This window comes from Equus caballus, chromosome X (assembly GCF_041296265.1).
Source record: "Equus caballus isolate H_3958 breed thoroughbred chromosome X, TB-T2T, whole genome shotgun sequence".
In the NCBI taxonomy this organism is placed as follows: Eukaryota; Metazoa; Chordata; class Mammalia; order Perissodactyla; family Equidae; genus Equus; species Equus caballus.
In genome coordinates, this window is record NC_091715.1 from 115,637,530 (window position 1) to 115,660,023 (window position 22,494).

Consider the following 22,494-nt stretch of genomic DNA (forward strand, 5'->3'; position numbering starts at 1 on the left):
AAATATGCCTATCAACCTGTTTGATAAGAGATCAAAATCATCTTATGAGCCAACAGAAGATGAAAATAAATGGAAATAAATAGATGGAAATCAGGTCTCGAGGAGACAGTTGTTGAGGAAATAAAGACAAAACTTGAGAAAAGGTCTGAAGGTAAGATCTACCCTAAAAGAATTCTTTATTTGTGGGTGGAAAGTTTTGAAGACTGCAGAGTTGCTCTGAAATGTGGTTTGGAACCTGATGAACCTGTTTTAGAGCTCCTGAAAGATATTTGGCTCAAGTCCTCAGTTGCTAGTGAGCCTGTGAGTTTCACCATAGAATTCTCTTTGAAACCCAATGAATATTTCTCAAATGAGGTGTTGACTAACACATATATAATGAGGTCATACCTGGGTGATTCTGATCCCTTCTTTTCTCATGAGCCACAGGTTACAGGCTGCATTGGGTGCCAAATGCATTGGGAGAAGGAGAAGAATATCACTCAGAATGCATTAAGAACAGGATCGCAAAGGAAATGGGACATCTAGAACAGTGTACAAAGCAACTTCCAAAGACTCATTCTTTAATTATTTTTGTACTCCTGAAATGCCCAAGTTTGGAATCCTAAGTGGGGTTGTTACGGCTAAAATTCTTGAAGATCTTCAATTGGGGTTCTTCTTTTATGAGCATCCAGTCCCAAGATCCGTATTATACTTGGCAGGACAAGGCACATAGAATGATGACGACTATGACACAGGGGAAGAACCAGGTGAGAAGAAGAAAAGGAAGAGGAAGAAAGATTAACCAGAAGTGGAAGAAGTACCCTAAAACACACTATTTTGCAGAGTGCAAGCTGCAGCGAGTCCGGTGTGTGATATATCATTAAAGAGGACCCTAAACATACCAAGTTGCTTACAGCCTCATTTGTTAAATTTTCTAGATGGCTAAATAAGAAGCTTTTTAAAGACTTTAAAACCAATGCTTTCTCCTTAGAATTTCAATGGTCCCACTCTTCTGCCAGATACAGAACTCACTGCATCCTTGAACTTCCACCCTCCAGAGCTTGTGAAGTACTTTTGTCATAGTCATAAGACTACAGCTGTAAAATATCAGAATACTTAACGGAGACCAGGGGTGGTTTAGAAAACGTTCCCGAGAAACCAAGTGAAGTATTTTTCAAGCCAGCTTGCATGACTTGTGCCTTCATCGTTGTGTAGTAGAAATGTAGTCTGTTGTACTAACTAGTAAATGACACACTTTTGACCTGACTGTGTGCATAGTTAAGAGTTCCAGTCAGACCATATTCAGTAACTATTAGCTTGTTTGAGGATTTTTGTATTGACTGTTAAAGGAAACTTAGTTATAGTCAGGTGACTAATCACTGGGGTACTAATAAAGTCTTCACTTTTTACTTTATCATAAAGTACATTTAAACTGTTACCAAAGCAGTTTTTGCACCACCCGACCTGCTAGGAATGCTATCTTTTCACCTTTTTGTAAACTCGTATCAGACTATTTTGTTGAAGGAGGGCTAAATTATCAAGGGAAAAAAAGATGCTCTAGAGCAGTGGTTTTCAAAGTGTGGCTCCCAATGTGATGATCTTGGTGGGTACGTCGTGCAGCTGAGCCCAGCCCTGTATTTTGGCTTAGGACAACAGGGGAAGAAGCTGACGTTCACCTAAGGAAAGAACAACCTTTAGTCACTGGCTTGAAAGTGCTACAGGTAAACTGACCAGGATGGCAAGGACTCAGCTGGGGAGGAAACTAGAACTCCCTAGGGCCTGAGCCACATACCTCTCTCAGGGTAATGATTGGGTGGTGCTAAGGGAGAAAAGTGTGAGGCACAAAGCTAGTGGCAGAAGAATACAGATACTATGATGCCATTTATATAAAGTTTTAAAACATGCAGAAATACTATATACTTTGGGATATAAGTGTATATTTAACAACACATATTTCATTCCAGTGAACATAGGCAAAGTAAAGATGTGCATGGGAATGAAACTCCAGCTTCATAATACTGGTTACTATTTGAGGATAGGATGTGCAGAGCGTCAACTCCATTTCTAACGTTTTATTTCTTAAGCTAGAGAGAAGTTACATGAGTGCCAAGGAGGTTCATACTAGTGTTCATATTAATATTTCTATAGTTTTATGTGTGACTTTAAGTAGTAAATGGGCCTAATCTCTAGAATCTAGATGAGAAAGTAGGTGAAAATGCAGTTGATCAGAGAAAAGGAAGGTGACCCATGAGTTTGGGGAGAAGGCCTTGTTTCTACATTTAGTGAAGATTACTTAGATATCGAATCTGGATGACATTGATAACTTCCGCTCTCACATGTTCTAATAGCGCATTTCATAACCTGTTTTACATCAGGCTTCCTACATTGTGAGCTCCTCATTGGTTGGAACCTCAAAGGGTCTCATTCATCTTTCTGTCTTAAAGTACCAAGTACCTCCAAAGACAAGCTGGCCTGAAGCAAAGCTATGAAAATAGGACACTACTTGCATCCCTAGCTCCTTTGCCTCTCTTTCCAATGCCCTCCTCTTTCCAGTGACCTCTGTCCCTCTCCACAGCCCCATCATTATCTCCAGGCACCTAAAATCAGGGTTACCCACTGTCACTCCCCATACAGACCTCCCTTCCCTGGGAGCACCTTATGCTCCAGATCTTTTCTTCATTCCTTTATTCCTTGCCTCCTCTCAAAATTTCTGTTCTACTTCCTCAAGACCCTGCCTTGAAGTAATACCTGGTTAAGGATACTTTCAGGTAGGTTGTGATACCATGTTAGCTTACAGTGTACTTGTCCCTGAAAAGTCCCATGAAGTGATGCTAAGATGGGAAATTTCAGGCCCTGTGGCAAGGCGGAGGAAGAAAATGTTAGAAGATTTTAACTTACACTATGTAAAGACGGCAAGTTGGCTTACAGGTGACCAAACTCGCTGACCTCCCAAAGTTGCAATTTAGTGTTAGTTAACCACAAAGCAAACAAACTTTAACACTGCTATAATCCCATGCAACATTACATACACTTTTTTTTTTGAGGAAGATTAGCCCTGAGCTAACTCCTACCAATCTCCCTCTTTTTGCTGAGGAAGACTGGTCCTGAGCTAACATCCTACCCATCTTCCTCTACTTTTTTATATATGGGACACCTACCACAGCATGGCTTGCCAAGCGGTGCCATGTCCGCACCCGGAATCCGAACCAGCGAACCCTGGGCCGCCAAGAGGCAGAACGTGTGAACTTAACCGCTGTGCCACTGGGCCGGCCCCTTATATACACTTTTAATTGTCAAATTAAGACAGTTTTTCCTATGAAGTTGCCCCCTCAGTCTAAGGATAGTTATACCTACTCTGGCAATATGAGATGTACTGGTATCCAAGGACAGTACTAACAGTTTACAGAAATTCAAGGCTCAATTTTAGTCTCACTAACCTATTGGGGGCTCACGCAATTCATAAATGTGATCCTATGATCTAATAACATTTGGTTTTGCACCTTGTACAATTAACCAATATAGAGAAAGCAAGTTGCTTATAGTCAGTTAATAAAAGTTTGACTATTTATTGTGTTCCAGGCATTGTTCTAGGTGTTTGGGGGACATATCAGTGAAGAAAAAAAGACAATAAGCCCTACCTTTGTGGCATTTACCTCTTGGGGGTGGGGATAATAAAAACAAAGACAAAACTAGTTAAATGGGAAAAATCCCCATTTTTTCCCATTTAAGCTATGAAGGAAATAGAACAGGGTGGTCATATGAGAGTGATTGGGGTGGCAGTGGGTGACAGCCTTAGTTAGGTGGTCAGGGATGATCCTGTGAGTGCTCTATGACTAAAACCTGAATTCCAAGAAGGAGGCAGCCGTGGGACAATCTGGGAGGGAGAGTCCCATGAAAATGACTAAGAACATAAGAATGAGGTGGGGAGCCTGCAGGCACTTATTTCTAGGAATTTCTTCTATGTAGAGGGCAAGCATTTACTGATTGAAGGTGGACACGAGGACCAAATTAGAATTCTGTTTCCTCTGAAAGAACTGTATGCTTAAAAAGCAGAGACCCTTACAAACCTCACTAGTACCCCTTAATTGTGATAATGCTCATTGTATATTATCACATATGATTTTCACAAGAATCCTGTGGGGTAGTAACTATTAACTTTTTTTTTAATTAAGGTTATGAAAGTTAACATCCTTGTGAAATTACAGTTGTACATCATTATTAGTCATGTTGTAGGTACACCATTTCACCCCTAGTGCCCTCCCCCCACCCCCCTTTCCCCTGGCAACCACCGATCAGTTCTCTTTGTCCATATGTTAACTATCACCTATGAGTGGAGTCATACAGAGTTCGTCTTTCTCTGTCTGGCTTATTTCACTCAACATAATACCCTCAAGGTCTATCCATGTTGTTGTGAATGGGACGACTTTGTCCTTTTTTATGGCTGAGTAGTATTCCATTGTATATATATACCACATCTTCTTTATCCAATCATCAGTTGCTGGGCACTTAGGTTGGTTCCATGACTTGCCTATTGTGAATAATGCTGCGATGAACATAGGGGTACATGAAACTTTTGGAATTGCTGATTTCAGGTTCTTAGGATAGATACCCAGTAGTGGGATGGCTGGGTCATAAGGTATTTCTATTCTTAACTTTTTGAGGAATCTCCATACTGTTTTCCATAGTGGCTGCACCAGTTTGCATTCCCACCAACAGTGTATGAGGGTTCCCTTTTCTCCACAGCCTCTCCAACATTTGTCACTCTTGGTTTTGGATATTTTTGCCATTCTAACAGGTGTAAGGTGATATCTTAGTGTAGTTTTGATTTGCATTTCCCTGATGATTAGTGATGATGAGCATCTTTACATGTGTCTATTGGCCATCTGTATATCTTCTTTGGAGAAATGTCTGTTCATGTCCCCTGCCCATTTTGTAATTGGGTTGTTTGATTTTTTATTGTTGAGTTGTGTGAGTTCTTTGTATATTATGGAGATTAACCCTTTGTCGGATAAATAACTTGTGAATATTTTTTCCCAATTAGCGGGCTGTTTTTCATTTCAATCCTGTTTTCCCTTGCCTTGAAGAAGTTCTTTAGTCTGATGAAGTCCCATTTGTTTATTCTTTCTATTGTTTCCCTCATGTGAGGGGGTATGGTGTCCGAAAAGATTCTTTTGAAGCTGATGTCAAAGAGTGTACTGCCGATATTCTCTTCTAGAAGACTTATTGTTTCAGGCATAATCTTTAGGTCTTTGATCCATTTTGAGTTTATTTTAGTAAATGGTGAAAAAGAATGGTTGATTTTCATTCTTTTACATGTGGCTGTCCAGTTTTCCCGCACCATTTGTTGAAGAGACTTTCTTTCCTCCATTGTAGGCCCTCAGCTCCTTTGTCAAAGATTAGCTGTCCAACTATTAACTTTTTTAAGAGATGAAACTGAGGACCAGAGAAATAGCTTACCCTAAACCACACAGCTACTAATAACAGAGGAACAGGAAACTTTAACGTGATAAAGAATATCTATTTGCAATCAACAGCCAACTTCCTATTTAAGGATGGGGAGAAGGAATTTCTAGTCACAGAGGAGAGTTAAGAATTATAGTTTCTTAACAACTTGGAAAAATGAAACTGAACTATGCATCAAATAGCAGAGTGATTACTTCTGGGTAGTGAGATTAAGGGTGATTTTTATTTTCTTAATTCAGGCTCTGCCCCTTACTGGCTGTGTATCCTTGGGAAAGTCGCTAAACCTCTGTTTTAGCTTCTTCATTTGCAAAAGATGGATAATAGTACTCACATCATAGGGTAGTTGCAAGGAGTAAATAAGATAATCTATGTAAGTGCTTAAAATAGTGCCCAACCTATAATGAGCATTTACTAACTGCTAACGATTATCATTACCTCAATATAATTTTAATTTGCATTGAGTTTGAGCATATGTCCATATGTTCAAAAGCTATTTGTCCATATGCTTAAAAACAATTTGTATTTATCTATGATTTATCTATCCCTGTCCTTTGCTCATTTTTCTATTGCTTGTTATCTTATTGATCTGATGTGTGTGATTTTTGCATCCCTGTTTTGGCTTATGTGTTTTATTAATCTGTTGTACAAAGAATATGTGTTATTTTTATAAAAAGAAAAACTGTGGATACTAACACTTGCTGGAAAGAGCTTTGAAGGCCTTGGCAGACCTTTTCTTGACTCTATTCGTTCCTGAATGCACCACAAACTATTCTGCTAACTCTGCCAGCATCTCAATGGTCATTTGTTTGGAAGGCAGAGACCTATTTTCAGGACAAAGGCAAACTCCTTACTGAAACATTCATGGCCCCAATCTGCTTTAAAGGCCCATCTACCACTCTGCCCAATGCTCCAGCTATTTCATTCCCTGAATAGGTACACACCCATCTCTGCCACTGTTCGTGCTGCTTCCTTTACCTGCAGTATCCTCTCTCCCACCCCTAGGTACCAACCCACCTCCTTCACCTCTCCCCTGACACAGCTAATCATTCTCTCTCCCATGCTCCCATAGTACTTTGTGCTTATCCCTGTTATAGTACTTGACACCTGTGTCGTCATTATCCAAGTGTCTGTCTTGCCCTCTAGAACACGAACTAGGACAAGCCAAGAGTCTTAGGTACCTGGGAATCCCTGACCCCTATCATAATTCCAGGCAGACAGTAGGTGCTTAATACATGCTTAGTGAATGATTGAATGACTAGGGTCTGGAGTGTTTGTCCTGTATCTTCAAGTGGACAGCCCAGATTTTCATGACCTGGGAAGACATTTGTATGGTTTTTTGTTGTTGTTTTTTCCTTCTTCTTCTCCCCAAGCCCCCAAGTACATAGTTGTATATTCTAGGTGTGAGTGCCTCCAGTCAGTGCTGTGTGGGATGCCACCTCAGCATGGCCTGATCAGCAGTGCCATGTCCGGACCTGGGATCTGAACCGGAGAAACCCCAGGCCGCCAAAGCAGACTGCATGAACTTAACCACTCGGCCACGGGGCTGGCCCCCTTTATGGTTTTTGTTTTCTGTTTGGTTTTGGTTTTGGTTGTGGTAACACGCTATCTCCTCTAAAGTGAACAGTGATGGCCCTGTTTTGAAAAAAGAATGGATGGAGACAGGAAGGAGGTAAAGAAAGCAGGAATACTCTGCTTTTGTAGGAAAAAAAAATCTACCTGGGAGTGTTTGTTTCTGCTAAAGAAGAGAGGAGGAAGCCCTGGTCCTAGCATGCTGTAGGAAATGGGGGTGCCATGTTAGACACCTTCCCCACCACAGGACTTCCATCACATCACCTAGGTCTGCCCTGTGGCCAGGAGCAACATCCGCTTCCTTTCCCTACCCCAAGGCTCAGTCTTTTCTTATAGCCAAGGACCCTCTTAGGTTATGAGCACATTTTTACAAGGGCCATATGGAGAAAATGTCGTGCCTTCACTATCCTTCTCAGTCAGCGCGGGGCCAGCACAGTGGCGCAGTGGTTAAGTCCGCACGTTCTGCTTCAGTGGTCTGGGGTTCGCTGGTCCGGATCCTGGGTGTGGACGTACGTGCACTGCTTGTCAAGCCATGCTGTGGCAGGCGTCCCACATACAAAGTAGAGGAAGATGGGCGTGGATGTTAGCTCAGGGCAAGTCTTCCTCAGCAAAAAATGAGGAGGATTGGCGGCAGATGTTAGCTCAGGGCTAATCTTCCTCAAAAAAAAAAAAAAAAATAACCAAAACCCTCAGTCAGGGCATCTTGCCCATCGTTTGAGTCCAAGTCCTCCCTCCTCTGGAAAACCTTTTCTGAGAAAAGCCCACCAATTATGATGCTTCCTGACTCACTTGGCTGAGTTAATATTACAGTATAAAGATGGAAATGTTTTACATTGTCAACGTCCTTCAGCCAAAGACCATAGAAACACGCCTGTAGTTGAACAAGCTGGGTATATTACTCACTGCAGTGAGGGAGAGCACATACCACGCGGAACCATGTGGTGTCTCAGTAAGAAGTGCCAGAAAGAACCTATTATAGGATTTGGATTTTGGTTGAGTTATTTTGGGAAGTTTTGAAGGAAATGAGGGTTTGCTCCAGATTAGATGCTGTTAGAAAGCAGGGGCAACTCTATGAGTGGTATTTCATAAATCTTATCTACAGGAAGGGGAGCCTAGAACCAGGATAGAGCTATAATGGGTAAAGCGGTGGACACTCATTTTGGTCAAGAGAGGGAGATGTTTAGTATTTTGTGACCTTGTTTTTGTCACTGCTTAAATCTACAAAATGACCTTGTTTTGTCTCCTCTTATCATTGTCTCAGAGTGAGCTTGTCTGATGTTGGTGTTCTATGACATTCTGTATGTCCAATAGGAGAATAAGATGGCCCAGCTGTGAGTGCCAGTCCAGTTCTAAATGTCAGGGGCTGCCCTTTTTTTGCATTCTCAACATGCAGTCCTTTTCTCTCAACTAGACTATGAGATGCTTATCGCCAGAGATGATGGCACTTGCTTCTCCATCCTTGGCAAGGTCTTGCACAAAGCATTATATGTAGGTGCTTAGTAAATACTTGCTGATTGACTGGGATCAGGAGGGCTGGTCTGGGACATTCAGAGACCCTCAACTCATGGCCATTTACTTTGTGCCTGGTTAATTAACCTTCTGCTGTCAAGTTTCTCCTGAAGCTGCATGTATAAGAAGTAGGCCTGTCTCAACTTCAAATTAAAGGTCGGGAGATTGGTTCTAGTCCTGGCTCCTCCATTAAGTGACACGACCTTGGGGCAGCCAGTTTGCTGCTCTAGGCCTTAGTTTTGCCATTTAAAAAAAGAATGGGCTTAGATTCAATATCTAAAGGCCTTGCTAGCTCTAGAATTTTAGAAAAATATGCATTTTTCTCTTCCATCTCTTCTATCTTTGTAGAAAGTGCAAAAAGGTACATGGCCACACATCATTATAAAGGAGAATAACTACTCAATAAATGGTGCTATAGTTGAGCTGTTTAAAATAAAAATCAACTGAGATTTTAATCTTACATGTGTCAGTATTAATTCTAAACGGATTAAGGAGTTACATGTAAACATTCAGAAGACCTCCAAAAAGAAGAAAATATAAAATTTATCGCTGGATGCGAAAAGATTTGCAAACTTACAATGATGTTAAACCCTTGAAAAAGAAACTATTATTAGATTTTGCAACATAAAAATGAAAAACTACATACTTAGAAATATTAACCAATTTGATGGCAAAATCAAAGTAGGAAAATATTTTCAACAAACGGTTAATATCCTAAATATAATCCAATCTCATTACATCTACCTATCTCACTCAAATCTTGACTGAAAGCAGGGTGTGAACTCAGCCAGGGAGGAAGTGTGTAACTCCATATACCTGGAAACAACTGATTCCTCCAGAACCAAGTCAGATGAGTCTCTCTAAAGGCCTGAGGGACTACTCAATAGCTTCCCGCCAATTTTTCAAGAATGGAAAGATTATTATTGATATAACAAAACCTTGTATGTATAAAATTTCAGTATGAAAAAGGGCTTTCACCTCATTATCTTAGTTGATTCTCAGAGCAACATTGTAAGATAGCTAGGTAATCATTCCTCTAACTTAACAGATGATAAAACTGAGGGCTAGAAATGATAAGTCACTTTCCCAAGATCACACCAGAGGGCAAATCTTAAAACCAAATCTAGACCTCAGATTGGGATTTTGCCTCAGTTTTGCTGTCTTCATAGTGCAGATTTTGGATTACAGATTTTCTACATTACCTTCCAGATTTAAATCAATGATTTATGACAATACCATGCTCCATTCTTGAGGTGGGACCAGAGGAAAAATAAAAGCATTGAGATTTGGTTGTGTTGATGAAAGGAAAAAAACATCCCTCGTCACCTTGATGTGATTTATTGGTAGTATTTTTCCTAAATTTAATATCCAAATATTATTTTATTTGCTATGTCTTTTTCAAAAAACATTTTTAATATTACAAAACTTTTTTACAGACTAAGTATAAAATAGCAGTTAATTTTTCCATAATTTTCCAAATTACTTACATTTGAGGACTTAAGTGGATTTTGAAACCAATAAAAACTCTTTAAGACTATTGCCTCAGAAACATCCTAGGAAGTCTGATCTTTTAATGTCTATCATGCTTAGCTCTTAGGAGATGACCTGATCCTTTAAAAAGATCCTTTAAAAGAAGTTATCTCTTTTTTTATTCATTCTTTAGAGGCTTGAAGTGAATTTGTAAGAGTTCACTATATATCTCCCATCTCCTGTCATTTACCACTTCTTCAACGTCAGTTCTGACTGCAACCATTTCAATTGTCTATTCTTTTCCAACTAGTTCGATTCACGTTAAATGGTCCAAATTCTTCTCTCTCCCTTCCTAAGAGGTTTTTACTACTGCGAGGGTCTGAGCTATACAATTTATGACACCGTCTCCATTCACGTGAGCCATTACCAAGTGAAATTCCTCACAGTTCACATGGCCCAGAGTGCCTCCATATCGGACCACTATAGTTTTTGGACAATTGTAAAATTAAAAGGACAGGAGTTACGTGGACCTAAAGGTAGCGCAGGACCCTAAGGCCTCAAAGAACAGGGAGGTGATTGTGAGCAATCTTAGAACCTAAGAGTCATTCATTGGTTATTCATTAGACACAGGGCATGTCGATCCTCGCTTCTCAGCAAATGAGCTTGGAGCTCATGGTGAGGGGGCGTGGCCCTCTGACCTCTGGCCCCGCCCCCGTCACCTGCCTAGCGGGCTCTTCGCGCCTTGTCCGCTTCGGTCTGAGGCGCCTCTCCTGACACTGCTGCCCTGCCCTTCGCCCCTGGGGCCTCCTCGGGCACCCCACAGACTGTTGTCCCCTCAGCGGCGCACTCCTCTGCCGCCCCGTCGGTCCGCCTCAGGCCGGGCCCCACTGCCCACAGCCTCCCCTCAGCGGCGGCCACCTCGGGGGCCACCATCTTTGCTGTCGACGCCACAGCCTGATCGCCACCCCAGTTGAGGTACCGCCTGGCGCCATGTCTGCCACAGGAGAAGGAGACCTGGCCGCAGGTGGCCTGAACAGGCCTGTGGGCGTGCCGGGGGCGTGGGCCCTGGCGGCCGGCTGGTCGGCGACTCGGGGCCCCACGGGGTGGCGAGAGTCACGGCGGCGGCGGCGGGAGCCCTCGGGGAGGCGGCGGGGGAGCCGGGGGCCGGCGGCCCGGAGGGCGGGAGCGCCGAGGAGGACTCGGACATCGAGCCGGCAGAGGAGGGCGAGGAGGCGGCGGCGGGCCGCCTGGCGGTGGACGCGGCGCAGTTCCCGCGGGCGAGCTTACGCCTCCTCTTCCTGGAGTTCGCGCAGTCGCTGCTGCGCCGCCTCTTCTACAATAACCACGTGCTGCTGCGGCCATGGCCTCTGGCTCACGACGGCTTGGCCCAGCGCCCCGCGCCCCGCGGGCCGGCGCCGCAAGAGCTGGCCGCCTGCGCCCTGCCGCCGGTCCAGGAGCCGGGGAAGGGGGCCACGACCCAGGAGCCGGGGGCGGAGACCGCGACCCAGGAGCCGGGAGCGGAGGCCGCGACCCAGGAGCCCGCGGAGGAGGCCGCCGCCCCGGAGGGTGAGGAGCGCGAGGCGGGCGGGCGGAGGCCCAGGCGCGGGGCCGGGACGCGGGGCGGGCAGAGGCCCAGGCGCGGGGCCGGGACGTGAAGTGGGCGGGCAGAGGCCCAGGCGCGGGGCCGGGACGCGGGGCGCGGGGTGGGCGGAGGCCCAGGCGCCAGGCCCGGACGCGGGGCGGGCGCGTCCATCCGAGGCCCGGGCCGCCTCTCAGTCGGGCTGCGGGGCCGTGTCGTGGGCACCGTGGGCACCGCCCAGGCACCTGCCGGCCCCGGGTGAGGCCGCGGGTCGGGGTCCCCAACCCGCTGGGGGGCGAATGGGCCCGGTGCCAGAAGGCCCTTCAGGGTCTTGAGGAAAGCCCGCTGCCCTCTCCCGCCTCTGCTTGCGGAGCTGAGCGCCTCCGGCGGTGGTGTTGGGAAGCGAGCGGGAGGAAGCGGCAGGGCGGCAGCAGATGTCAAGCCTGTGTGGGGGTCGTGGCTTCCCAGATTCGAGATTCTAGAAAGTTGATCCCCAAACATTATGAACATCCGCCTACGCGAGCCTCTGGCAAAATTAAATGTCCAGGGGCTGCAGGAACTAATGAGCTTCACCATAGAGTTTGTCCTTGAAGCAAAAGGTATTTGCACAAGCAAGTTCTGATGGAAGCATACAGAATGCATGAGACCCCGATCACTGGGATCCCCCTTCTCCGAGGGCCAGAGACAACCAGCAGCACAGCGGGGCGGGTTCCTGGGAAGAGAGCAATCATGTCACCCACCGCGCAAACGAGCAAGCGGAGGAAAGGCAGGGCCGTGCAAGCGCTGCTCTGACCAGTAGGCCGGAAGGTGCCCAACTCTCCTTTCTTAGTTACGTCGAGCCGCCTGCTGCTCCCGAGGGGACAGTACTGGATGTCCCCAGTCCTTGTGAATTGGGACTTTTTCTGTGAATGTCCGGTCCCAACATCTGTATTATTCTTCACTACAGAAACAACTAAATATCGGTGTGAAAACTCGAATGAAGAGGCCCACGACGCTGAAGACAAGGACGAAAAAGAGAAGTTTAACAAAAAACAAGAAGGACCCGAAAACGCTCTGGACCCCACAGACAGCACACCGAGAAAATCCAGGTATCTGTCTAAATTGAGTATCACCCAACCATTCCTGGCATTTACCTGTTACTGACAGCTTTATTTTTCTTAATTCTTCCAGTAAATTAATTAAGGAAATGTTTGTTTAAAATTCAATTTTATCTACTTAGAATGTTACTAGAATACTCGTGTACCTAGTAATGTAAGATGCGTTCTGTACCGCAATACACTTCCTGGCTACTCATTGGTTCTTGTGACGTCCTTTGTCCTCCACCTGTAAGTCTACTAACAAGGAGTAAATGTCTCAGTAGCTAAGACCAATATTTGTTTAGAAAACATTCCTAGAAGCAGCAGCCAAAGTAGCTGTGCTGTCCACTAGTTGGGCCTTCATGACTTGGCTACAGAAATGCAGTCTCCTGTACTAACGGGGAGACAACGCCTTTTAAAATGTGACTACTTACAAAGAGCAAAACGTCAAGAATTTCAAGGGCCACATTCAATGATTAATACCTAAACATTTGTCCACTTGTAGATTTTTGTATTTGTGTGACAGTCAAAAGACAAGAAACTTAGTCATAGTGTGACTATTGTTTATCACTGAATTGGTAATTAAGTCTTAAGGTATATCTTGTCTTGGAGTATATTTAAATGATTAACATATTTCTTTTTCTTTTTTGCAATTTCACAGCTGTGACTTTCATACTAACAGCCTCTTTGTCATATGGTAGATATAGAAACCAAGGGTCTGGGAGGGTGAGGGAGTAGCATTTGTGGAATGAGCACAGGCGCTTAAGGTGACACGAGTTCCTTAAATCCCAGAATGGCCTCTCAAGGAAAAAAAAAAGCAAAGCGTTTGTGGTGTTGGGCAAGAGGGAGACAAGCTTGGTATGATCGCATGATTGAAGCCATCGGTTGCACGAGCACCTTATAGCCAAGGGTGCAGGTTACAAGAGCACAACGTGGTGTTCTTCTCTGCCCGTTGAGACAGCCCACAGATGCAGCAGCTATACTCGGGCTGACTATTTTCTTAGATTTAGAAAGTGACTGGTGCTGGCTGATGCTGTATAATTGTTAATTTTCTCTCATTTCATCCTGCAGTTGGGAGGAATAGAAAGAAGATGGAGAAAGAAGAAAGAACCTGCTCTTCACCCTTTAGGTTTTTCGTTTTTTAGAAGCCCAAGGGAATTTTATCAACACTGATTTCATTCCAACTTCATCACCCCAAAAGTGACATCCACTGACATCTGACTTTTCCCTTACATTTTGCAGATATATTTGACAGCATTTCTTCTAGTTAAAAAATTTGTTTTAAATTAATAAACTGAAATGAAGGCAGATTTTATTTACATAAATAATCCTGACAAATCTTTTACCTCGTTTTTTTTTTTTTGGCTTACTGTACCTTCATTAAGACTTATCACTTTCCACCATTTGGTAAGCCTATATTTATTATTTTATTGTAGCTCAAAATAAGTTAAAATGTCAAGTTTAAAATAATTTTGTGAAGAGAGAGATGGAGGTCAAGCCTTTAATGCTGCACTGTCCACTGTTAGTCACTAGCCACATCTGGCTCCTGAGCACTTGAAATATGGCTAGTCTGATTTGAGATGTGCTACAGGTATAAAAAAAAGTTACATGTCTTACTAATAATTTTATACTGATTACATGTTGAAGTGATAATATATTGAATTAAAATATACTATTAAAATTAATTTTGCCAGTTTCTTTTTACTTTTTTAATGTGGCTACTAGAAAACAAAATTACACATGTGATTGCGTTATATGTCTATGAGGCAGCGCTGCTCTGGAGCATGGTTTTGAAGGAAACCTCGTGGATGGCCCAGCTTGCCTGGAGGCCAGATGATGCTGCTAAGCCTGGGCCCAGACACTGATTTGGAGCAGTGGTTCTCAAAGTTTCGTCCCCAAACAGCATCAGCAGCATCATCCAGCATTTCGTAGGCTCTACCCAAGATAAACTGGGTCAGAGACTCTGAGAGTGGGCCTAGCAATCTGTGACCGTGTTTTAACAAGCCCTCCAGCGGATTCTGATGCAGCTAAGGTTTGAGAAGCACTGGTTTAGAGCCAGAGGGGAAGAAGCTGAGACTCACCTAGGGTAGGACCAGCCTTAATTCACTGGCTTGGGACTGTGGCAGGTCAAGTGAACAGGATGGCAAGGGGGGACTAGGGAGGAGACTAGAACTCAGTGGCTGAGACACAGACGGACTAAGATTGGGTGATAGCAGCAGAAAAATGCATAAGGGAAAAAGCTGGTTCCAGAAGGAGACAAACATTTTGATACCATGTATACGAAGTCTAATAAAACATATAATCACCATATATTGATTGTGGATACACATAAAGCATAAAAGGCATGCATGTTAAAGACAGATACAAATGTAGCACACAGAAAGGCATGTGTTAGAAAGATAAACACCACATTTAGGATGGTGGTTACCTCTTGGGAAAAGAAAGGGAGGGGGTCCTACTGGGGAGGGCTCCACAGGGGGCTTCAATGGTATTTGTAATGTCACACTTCTTAAGCTGGGTTGTGGGTAAATGGACGCTCATAGTAGTATTTTCTGTAATTTTATGTAGATCTGAAATATTTCATAATAAATAATGAGAAAAATAAAGAGGAAAGAGAAAGAATGGGCTTTATCTCTGGAATTTGTTTAAGGAAAAAAAAGGATAAAGTCAAAGTTGACCAGAGTAGAGGATCAGAGAAGGAGAAGAGGCGGGGGTTTGAGACTAGACAGCCTCATTTCTGCAATAGCTTAAGGCTTCCTAGGTGCCCCCTTGCTAGCACTGATACCTTCTCTTATATTCCGTGGTGGTACATGTCGTATTCTAACACATTATATATATATATATAATCTAACATATATAATATATGCTACTCCACCAACACCAACCCCTGGACTGAACCTCTGAATGGTTGGACCCTTAAAGGGTTTTATTTATCCTTCTTTCCCAAAGCCCTAGGCAACGAGTTTTCCTCTTCCTAGGTACTTAATTAGCGTCTGTTAAAGTGAAGTAAACTTAACACTCCCACAACTCTCTTTTTGGTCACCAGGGTTGACATTTTAAAAGGTATTATCACGTAGTATTCCTTATGGTTAGAAGCACATGGTGAGACAGAAGGCAAAGGGCTCATTGTCACCGTTATTTAAACTGAAAGGGCAGGCCAAGTGGTGTGATTTGAGGGCCTTCAAACTGGTTCTGATTTGTTAATGCTTCTGCTGTGCTAGTTGTTAATATAGTATTGCTTTTAGACCCAGGCAAGCGGGACCTCTGTCCTGAGCTCCATGCTTTAGAGGCCCCACTTTGGCTCCCTTCCAACCACACCCCTCCCTACAGGGCCAGGAGCCCAGTGCATGGGAACAAGGGGTGTGTCCCTGCTAGACCCTGTTCCAGGTGCCTGGCACCCCTAACAGTCCCAAGACGGCTGCCAGGGCCTGCGTGCCCCTCTTGCGGCTGTCCCCGGGAGGGCTGACTGCACGGCCGGCGTAGGCGCTCCCAGGCCTAAGGGAGGCTTGTATGCCCAACACGGATGGGGCCTGGCCTAGGAGCCGGGGCAGGGGCAGGGGCAGGGGCAGGGGCAGGGGCAGGGGCGGGGGCGGGGGCAGGGGCAGGGGCGGGGGCAGGGGCAGGGGCAGGGGCAGGGGCAGGGGCAGGGGACTGGGAGCAGCTCTTCCCACACCACTGGAGCAGAACGGAGAGGAATCCACCAATTCTAAATCCCAACTTGGCCTTTTAGGTCGTTATGAAGGTACATTTGTCATGGAAGGAGATAAACCATTAACTACAACATGCCTTATTAGGTGATTTAAACATTTCAAGTATTTAGACACGGTACATGGATCCCCAGCTGAACTCTTTTTCTGAACCCTGCAAATGTTACAAATGTTACAGGAGGGCCAGTTAAATGCCTGGTCTATCACCCCTTCCCCTTGCTCATTCCGTGTTACACTTTGTTACCTGAGTGCAGTGAGGCACCTTCCTTTTGCCAATGACTTGTTCCAATAGCCCATCTTTCTACAGAACTTAGACCTAGTCCCTGGGCCAGACTGGAGTACAACCACCATCTTGCCCCCTCTACTCACTCCCATGTGCATTCTCTCTCCCATCTGGCTCTTTGTCCCCCAGGTGTTCACATACATGAAAACCTCCTCTTCAATACCACTTCTCCCCCATACAAATACCCATCTGGAGGCCATCAGCTTAGTCAGGCACACCTGCATGGGGGCCCTTTATGCCCTGCACAACCTCTTAAGATCATTTTGCTTCTTTTACAACCCTTGGGTTTGAGTTGCCAATATCCTATTCAATTTCCCTCCCCCTGTGACAGAAACAGACAACAGAACAGGTGTTATTAAATTTATTTGCATACAGCAAAAATCGAGAATGCCAAAAGAAGCTGAAAACTTGTCAGAATGTGCCTCTACGCATTACTAAAACTTAATCTTCTTACTTAAAAGCAGGGTTTTGTTGTTAAGCGTGGAAAAGTCATTGTTAATAGAGAGTTCTTAGAGTGAGAATTACCTAATAGAGGTCCACCCTGAGAGAAGGGGGAAGGGTGATATAACAGCTAATCTACCAGAATTACCTGGAAAAGGGCATCAACCTTAAGGAACGGTTCACTATAGGAATACAAAGCAAATCAACCTCAATAAATCAAAAACCTAGAATTACCAAAAAGGCAAAGATACAGTATCAGGAAAAATAGATGTTTTATAGAGAAAATGCAAATTTCAGCATATGATTGTGCAATGTCACATTATACTGTCGTCAGCAAAACCAAGCGCCAGGGGTTTAAATAAGCTCTGGCAGCTCACTCCCTCTCTGATTTTTTTTTTCCACGAAGCAGCACTCCACTCAGAACGCAAAGGCACAGTTATGTCTAGGCCTGCATTTCTGTTTAAGCAAAGTAACCCTGAGGTCACAGAGGAAGACACAGTGAAAGGTAGACTGAGAAGACACTTCTGGGGCTCCTAAGAAAATGAGCTAGGTCCTGTCCAGGCATCCAAAGGAAGTTCTCAGTGTTTGGTGTGTTTGGGGGATGAAATAGAGAGGAAGGACTTGGGGTGAGTGGTTCAGTGGGGAGGTGGGGGCTGTCCAGCCTAGTAACTTTTGAGGTGTGTGCCTCTAGGAATGAGGGCAGGGAAAGGCTGATTTAATCACTTAAGGCTTCCAGTTAGCAGAAAGTTAATTGTTCTATGGCTTTGGGATGGCAGTCTTGCTTTGGGCTAAAACTTTGTGAAACAGAGCCTGCTGAGGGGAAGGAACTAGAAGTTTCACTACATGGAGTTCTCCACCTTAAGATTGGAGCCAGGGGGAAAGACAGCTCTCCAGTGGCCCTAGGCTTCCTTGTGGAGGGCTTCCCATCTGCCCATTGAAAGTATAGCTTTTAGCGTCTATAGAATTTTGAATTTCAACAGGGTCTTAAGTGCTTCAACAATAGGGTGTGTACGACATCCAGTACATTTCTGAGCAACTGGAGAGGGTCACAGTGGTGTTGGGGCAAGAGGTCAAACACTAATGGACTAACCATCCAGAGGAGTATGATAATCCCTAAGAAATGTTCCACATCATAGGAAGGTGCCCATTGCTGCTGGACCTGCAACAGCTTGACATGGGGCATGTGTAAAGAGAGAGTTCTGTATAAGTTGCAGGCATTGGGGTCCTCCAGGGAGACAAAGAAGGTGTTTCAAAGGGCAGTGGGCTGATTAGGGGACTGGCTGTGCAAAGTTTTTCTTGAAGATCCAGAATTTTTACTTCCACCACCTCTTCTAGGGGCCTTTGCAAAGCCTGGAGCAGCAACCAAAGAATTGAAGGATTTAACTAGGCTCATAAAACCCAAAAGCCAATCCTTAGGCCAAATTGTCTGGACATTTCCATTAGAATAAATTTATTTGATCAAGGGAAATGTCCATCTCTTAGTTGCCCCAATGAAGTGTTTTTGCTTTCTCCCTTCTAAAGCATATTGTCCAAAGTCAAAGATTTCCCAGTTCTACAGCAGTGCAAACATTTTACATAGTTTCATAGAGGAAATGCTGAGTTTTCAGGTGCTGGCAGTGACTATTGAAGATTAGGCATTCATGGCATTTGTTTCACTCAAATAATTATTAGCTTTAATTCCCATTTCTAAGGTTCTTTTGCTTAATAAAAAGTGGTTACAGTAAAAAAATGACTTTGTGGCATTAATACAGCTATTGGCGATTATCATTTGAAATGCTGATGCTCCACCCAGGAGCTATTTGATTACATGATTTCTGCTATTTGGCTCCACGCTTTGGCTTTCTTCTTGGCCAGGGAGAACCAGACTGGCTCAACCTGCTCGACTGACTCAACCAGCTCCACTGTATCAGCTGGATCCACTGGCGCAACCACCTCAACTGGCTCAACTGGCTCTTGGAACATGGCTGGGAGAGTTGAAGATCGCCGGGTTTCTTTTCCCATGGCAGGCACTTGAAATATCTTCAGATCTTCAAATCCTACCAGAACAACAGCAAATAAAACACAAGTAGTAAGAAGCCCCAGAGATACTGATATTGCATCATGAGATCCAATACAATTTTTCCTCCTTTCAGGTTTCTTCTGGCTTCTAAAAGTCAGTGCTTGGGCACTGCCATTGGTGGTATGTCAAAGATGTAAAATCAATGTGGCTATGACCACAGGGGCCTGGACATGGGAAGGTCTGAGAGAAAATACCCACAGCTATAACTGCCAGTCTTTGGATGGCTATTATTAGATTGTCTTACACTTTTGAAGTGAGACTACAGAAGAAACATATTGTATGGTATCTGTTCAGTTTTTTAAATTTTAAATAAGGTAATATTATTTTTGTTTTGCTAATCCACAATGTTGTGCGAAATGACTGATGACTCAATAGATCCATCCAGTAAAAGTAAAAGTCTGTGCTAAATGACATTGTACCAACTGCTCTGACCAACCAGACTACCTCCCTATTCCCCAATTCTATTCCTTCCCTCATCCTGCTTTATGGTTGATTGACTTATGGCTTAGACTCAAACAGTGGTTCTCAACCCTGGCTACACGTTAGAATCACCTAGGGCTCTTTTTAAAAGTACCAGTGCCCACGCCATTTCCTGAACTAACTGAATTAGAATCTCTAGCAATGGAGCCAGGGCCATCTGTAATTTTTTAAAAACTCACTGTGTGATTCTAATGCACAGTGAGAGTTGAGAACCACTTGGCAGGAGTACAGTGCCCATGAGGCCATTAATAGCTATAGTCAGGCACTGCTATTTCATGGCCAGACAGTGGGTTCCTAAATTCCTAGTCTAGTTAATTTCTTCATGAGGGACCTAAGGGAGAGGACAAAGATGATGCAATGTAAATCCATTCTCCTCTCCTCTTGCTCCTGCTGAAAAAACATCCCTCTGGCACACAACCCTACTGATAAGACCACATTCTATTCTATCCCAGCAGAGTGTTTTTTCAGCTTTCAACATTTCCCCACCTCTCACATCCCTGCTCAGAATATGAAGTGGCTGAAACAAGCCTTTTAAATAGTTAAAAAACAATTCAATACCATTGGGCCTTTATGGTGGATTATTTTCAACAGTTTCATTGGGAATATAGAAGGTGAGAAAATACTGCTTTGATGTGAACTGGAAGGTAGCTTGGTTCTTTCCTCTTAAATACTAGCTACAGGAATGTATAAGTGAGTGATCATAATATTGTGCCTTTACAGCTTCCTTGATGGGGTAAAAGACTGGAAGACTCTCTGAACCTTACACACTGGACTTCTAGTAGTCATAATAATTAGACTTTCCTAAAACAAGCTAATATTTGTATCTAATGAAAGAGTCACGAAAGACTCATGAAGCTGATTTGGGGAGGAAAAGACATGTATTGTCTAAGCCTGAAATTGTAAAAGTTTTACCACATTTCACCAGAGCTATTTTTTGGGGAGCGGGGTGGGGGTTTTTACCTGCTTTGGCAGACTTAGGTAGCTTCATTTGTGCCATCTTCTCCTGTCTATTGACATCAGAAGTGAAAATCATTCTTGGTTGGTTTTCATTTGCATGGCTAGTTCCCTTTAATACAAAAATTAAAACAGAAAGTTTATAAGTCCTGACATGAAAATAAAAATTATTTATTCAGAAGACCACAAAGTACCAGCCCTATCCTGGGTATTATGAGTTCAACATTAATCAAAGGGAAAGAGAGAGAGAGAAAGAGAGAGAGAAGGGAAGAAATAGCACTGAGAACACCTTGGTTCAGAATTTAGGTTCACAGAACCTAGCTGGTTCAAGTTTACTACCTTTCAGATCTGGAAGAAAATGTTGTCTAATCATACAAATAGTGTAAACAGGTTAACAGCAGAACTAATTTAAGAACAATCCTTTCCCTCGCACTTTACCAGCACCTAACAGCAAGCTAATAGAATGTGGTGGTTACACACAAATCTTATCAATTAATTGAAGTGAGTTCCATAGGATTTCTACTTAGCAAACCTTGTTGACATCTGACTGGCACTCCTTGCATTAGAAAGCTATATAACTATAGGTCTTTTCAAAATTGTACAGTTTAAGTTTTTCAAATTAACCTCTCCATAACTGGTCTAAGTTAACGAGTTTGTATTCTCTAGTGTATTTCCCCCTGACAAAAGCTTTAACCAAGGTGGACTTTTCCCCTGTATAATCCTGCTCCCATAAAAATACTAATGATGAAAATGAAAAGATCTTTAAAGCAAAGAGTTAAAGAGATCCTCACGTGATCTCTCAATGACAGTAAGCACTTAAAAATATAGGAACTTAGACATCTCTCTTGATACGTAAATTTGATGTTTTCTTGAGTCAGTTTTCTGCAGTTTTGACAAGAGGGAGTCTCATTCCAACACTTCCAAAGACATTGCAAATGGGACATTGGAAGCAAAACATAATCCCAGCACCCGTGATCCACATGTGGTACCATTAGCCTAGTTCATCACATAACTTTTCTTTTAACCTACAGGGAGGTGCCACACCAAACCAAATCAATATGTAGAAACCCAAACATCAAACATTACCTTTATTTACATGAAGGTAAATCGTTATGTACTGATATGGAAAGGTACTCAGAAATAAAAAGTTAAGTGAATAATAATACGTATAGTTTGATTACATTTATAGTTTCTTAAATACATATACATATCTATGGGCATAAAACATCTGTAAGAATAGTTACTCAACTCTCACCCCAGTGGTTACTTTTTTTTTTATAACTTACTCCTTATCTTTCAACCAATTTCATAGAATCCTGCTCTAGAATATTTAGGATAGGATTGATTTATAGAATCTTCTCATATTCATTACTTTTCACAGATCCTTTAAGAGCATAAAGTGGGGCATGTTTGTATGAGTACAAAGCAAGTCTTTTCCCTGAAGGGTCCCCCTGCCTTGATTAATGCACCCAAAGAGGTGGGGAGCTGTATGCCTGGCAAAGTTCCCAATGCAAGCTTAACCAACTGGCTCCAGCAAACTTTTGGAGTGTTTTCTGGGTTGCCCCAGGTCCTACCCCATGTCTAGGCTCCTTAGTCTCAGCCTTGGCTCCAGCTCTGTTCTTGGTTTTTGGCTCTTTCATAGGAGTGTGGGCCTGGGAACTCCTTTGCCTCTGCTTTATCATGGTTATCCAAGCTGGCTGTGGGGTAGTAGAATCTGACTGTTGATCAGGAACCTCTCCTGAGAAAGGAATGACAGGAGTTAGAACTGAAGTGAGGCAGGCAGGGTCTTGAGCCTGGCTAGGGCCTACCCACAATAATGTCCCAAATGAGATCCTTGTTAGTTGACAAGGGAAAATAAACAGATATCACGTAGAGAAGGGCCCCCTTCTTTTGTGCCCTCCCCACAACCTGGCAAGTCAGGAATT

The 22,494-nt window shown here is 43.6% G+C and overlaps 2 protein-coding genes across 8 annotated transcripts in view; one reads left to right on the plus strand and one right to left on the minus strand.

Annotated features, from left to right (window-relative positions):
* The first annotated feature begins 725 nt into the window (after window positions 1–725).
* Window positions 726–14,330, plus strand: LOC106781382 (cancer/testis antigen 47A-like). Its single transcript, XM_070257149.1, has 4 exons — window positions 726–844; window positions 10,994–11,556; window positions 12,516–12,657; window positions 13,717–14,330. Exons 1-4 carry the CDS (start codon window positions 726–728, stop codon window positions 13,727–13,729), a joined length of 837 nt encoding a protein of 278 aa, XP_070113250.1. The 3' UTR covers window positions 13,730–14,330.
* Window positions 14,331–16,981: 2,651 nt separating this feature from the next.
* KIAA1210 overlaps window positions 16,982–22,494 on the minus strand; it is a 64,467-nt gene continuing 58,954 nt past the window's right edge. For all 7 annotated transcript variants that reach the window (XM_023633361.2, XM_070258295.1, XM_023633362.2 and 4 more), the window contains 3 exons: window positions 22,144–22,307; window positions 20,576–20,681; window positions 16,982–19,112 (listed from right to left, as the gene is read on the minus strand). In XM_023633361.2, coding sequence (XP_023489129.1) covers window positions 18,880–19,112; window positions 20,576–20,681; window positions 22,144–22,307 — 503 coding nt within the window. In that variant the 3' untranslated portion in view covers window positions 16,982–18,879. The remainder of the gene's footprint in view (window positions 19,113–20,575; window positions 20,682–22,143; window positions 22,308–22,494) is intronic.

Excerpts from the sequence above, each read along its gene's own strand:
- LOC106781382 (XM_070257149.1), top strand. The coding sequence starts at position 726 with ATGACACAGGGGAAGAACCAGGTGAGAAGAAGAAAAGGAAGAGGAAGA. Across the intron at positions 845-10,993 it reads TGCAAGCTGCAGCGAGTCCG|GAGAAGGAGACCTGGCCGCA; the intron begins GTGTGTGATATA and ends TGTCTGCCACAG. Across the intron at positions 11,557-12,515 it reads GGAGGCCGCCGCCCCGGAGG|AAACAACTAAATATCGGTGT; the intron begins GTGAGGAGCGCG and ends TCTTCACTACAG.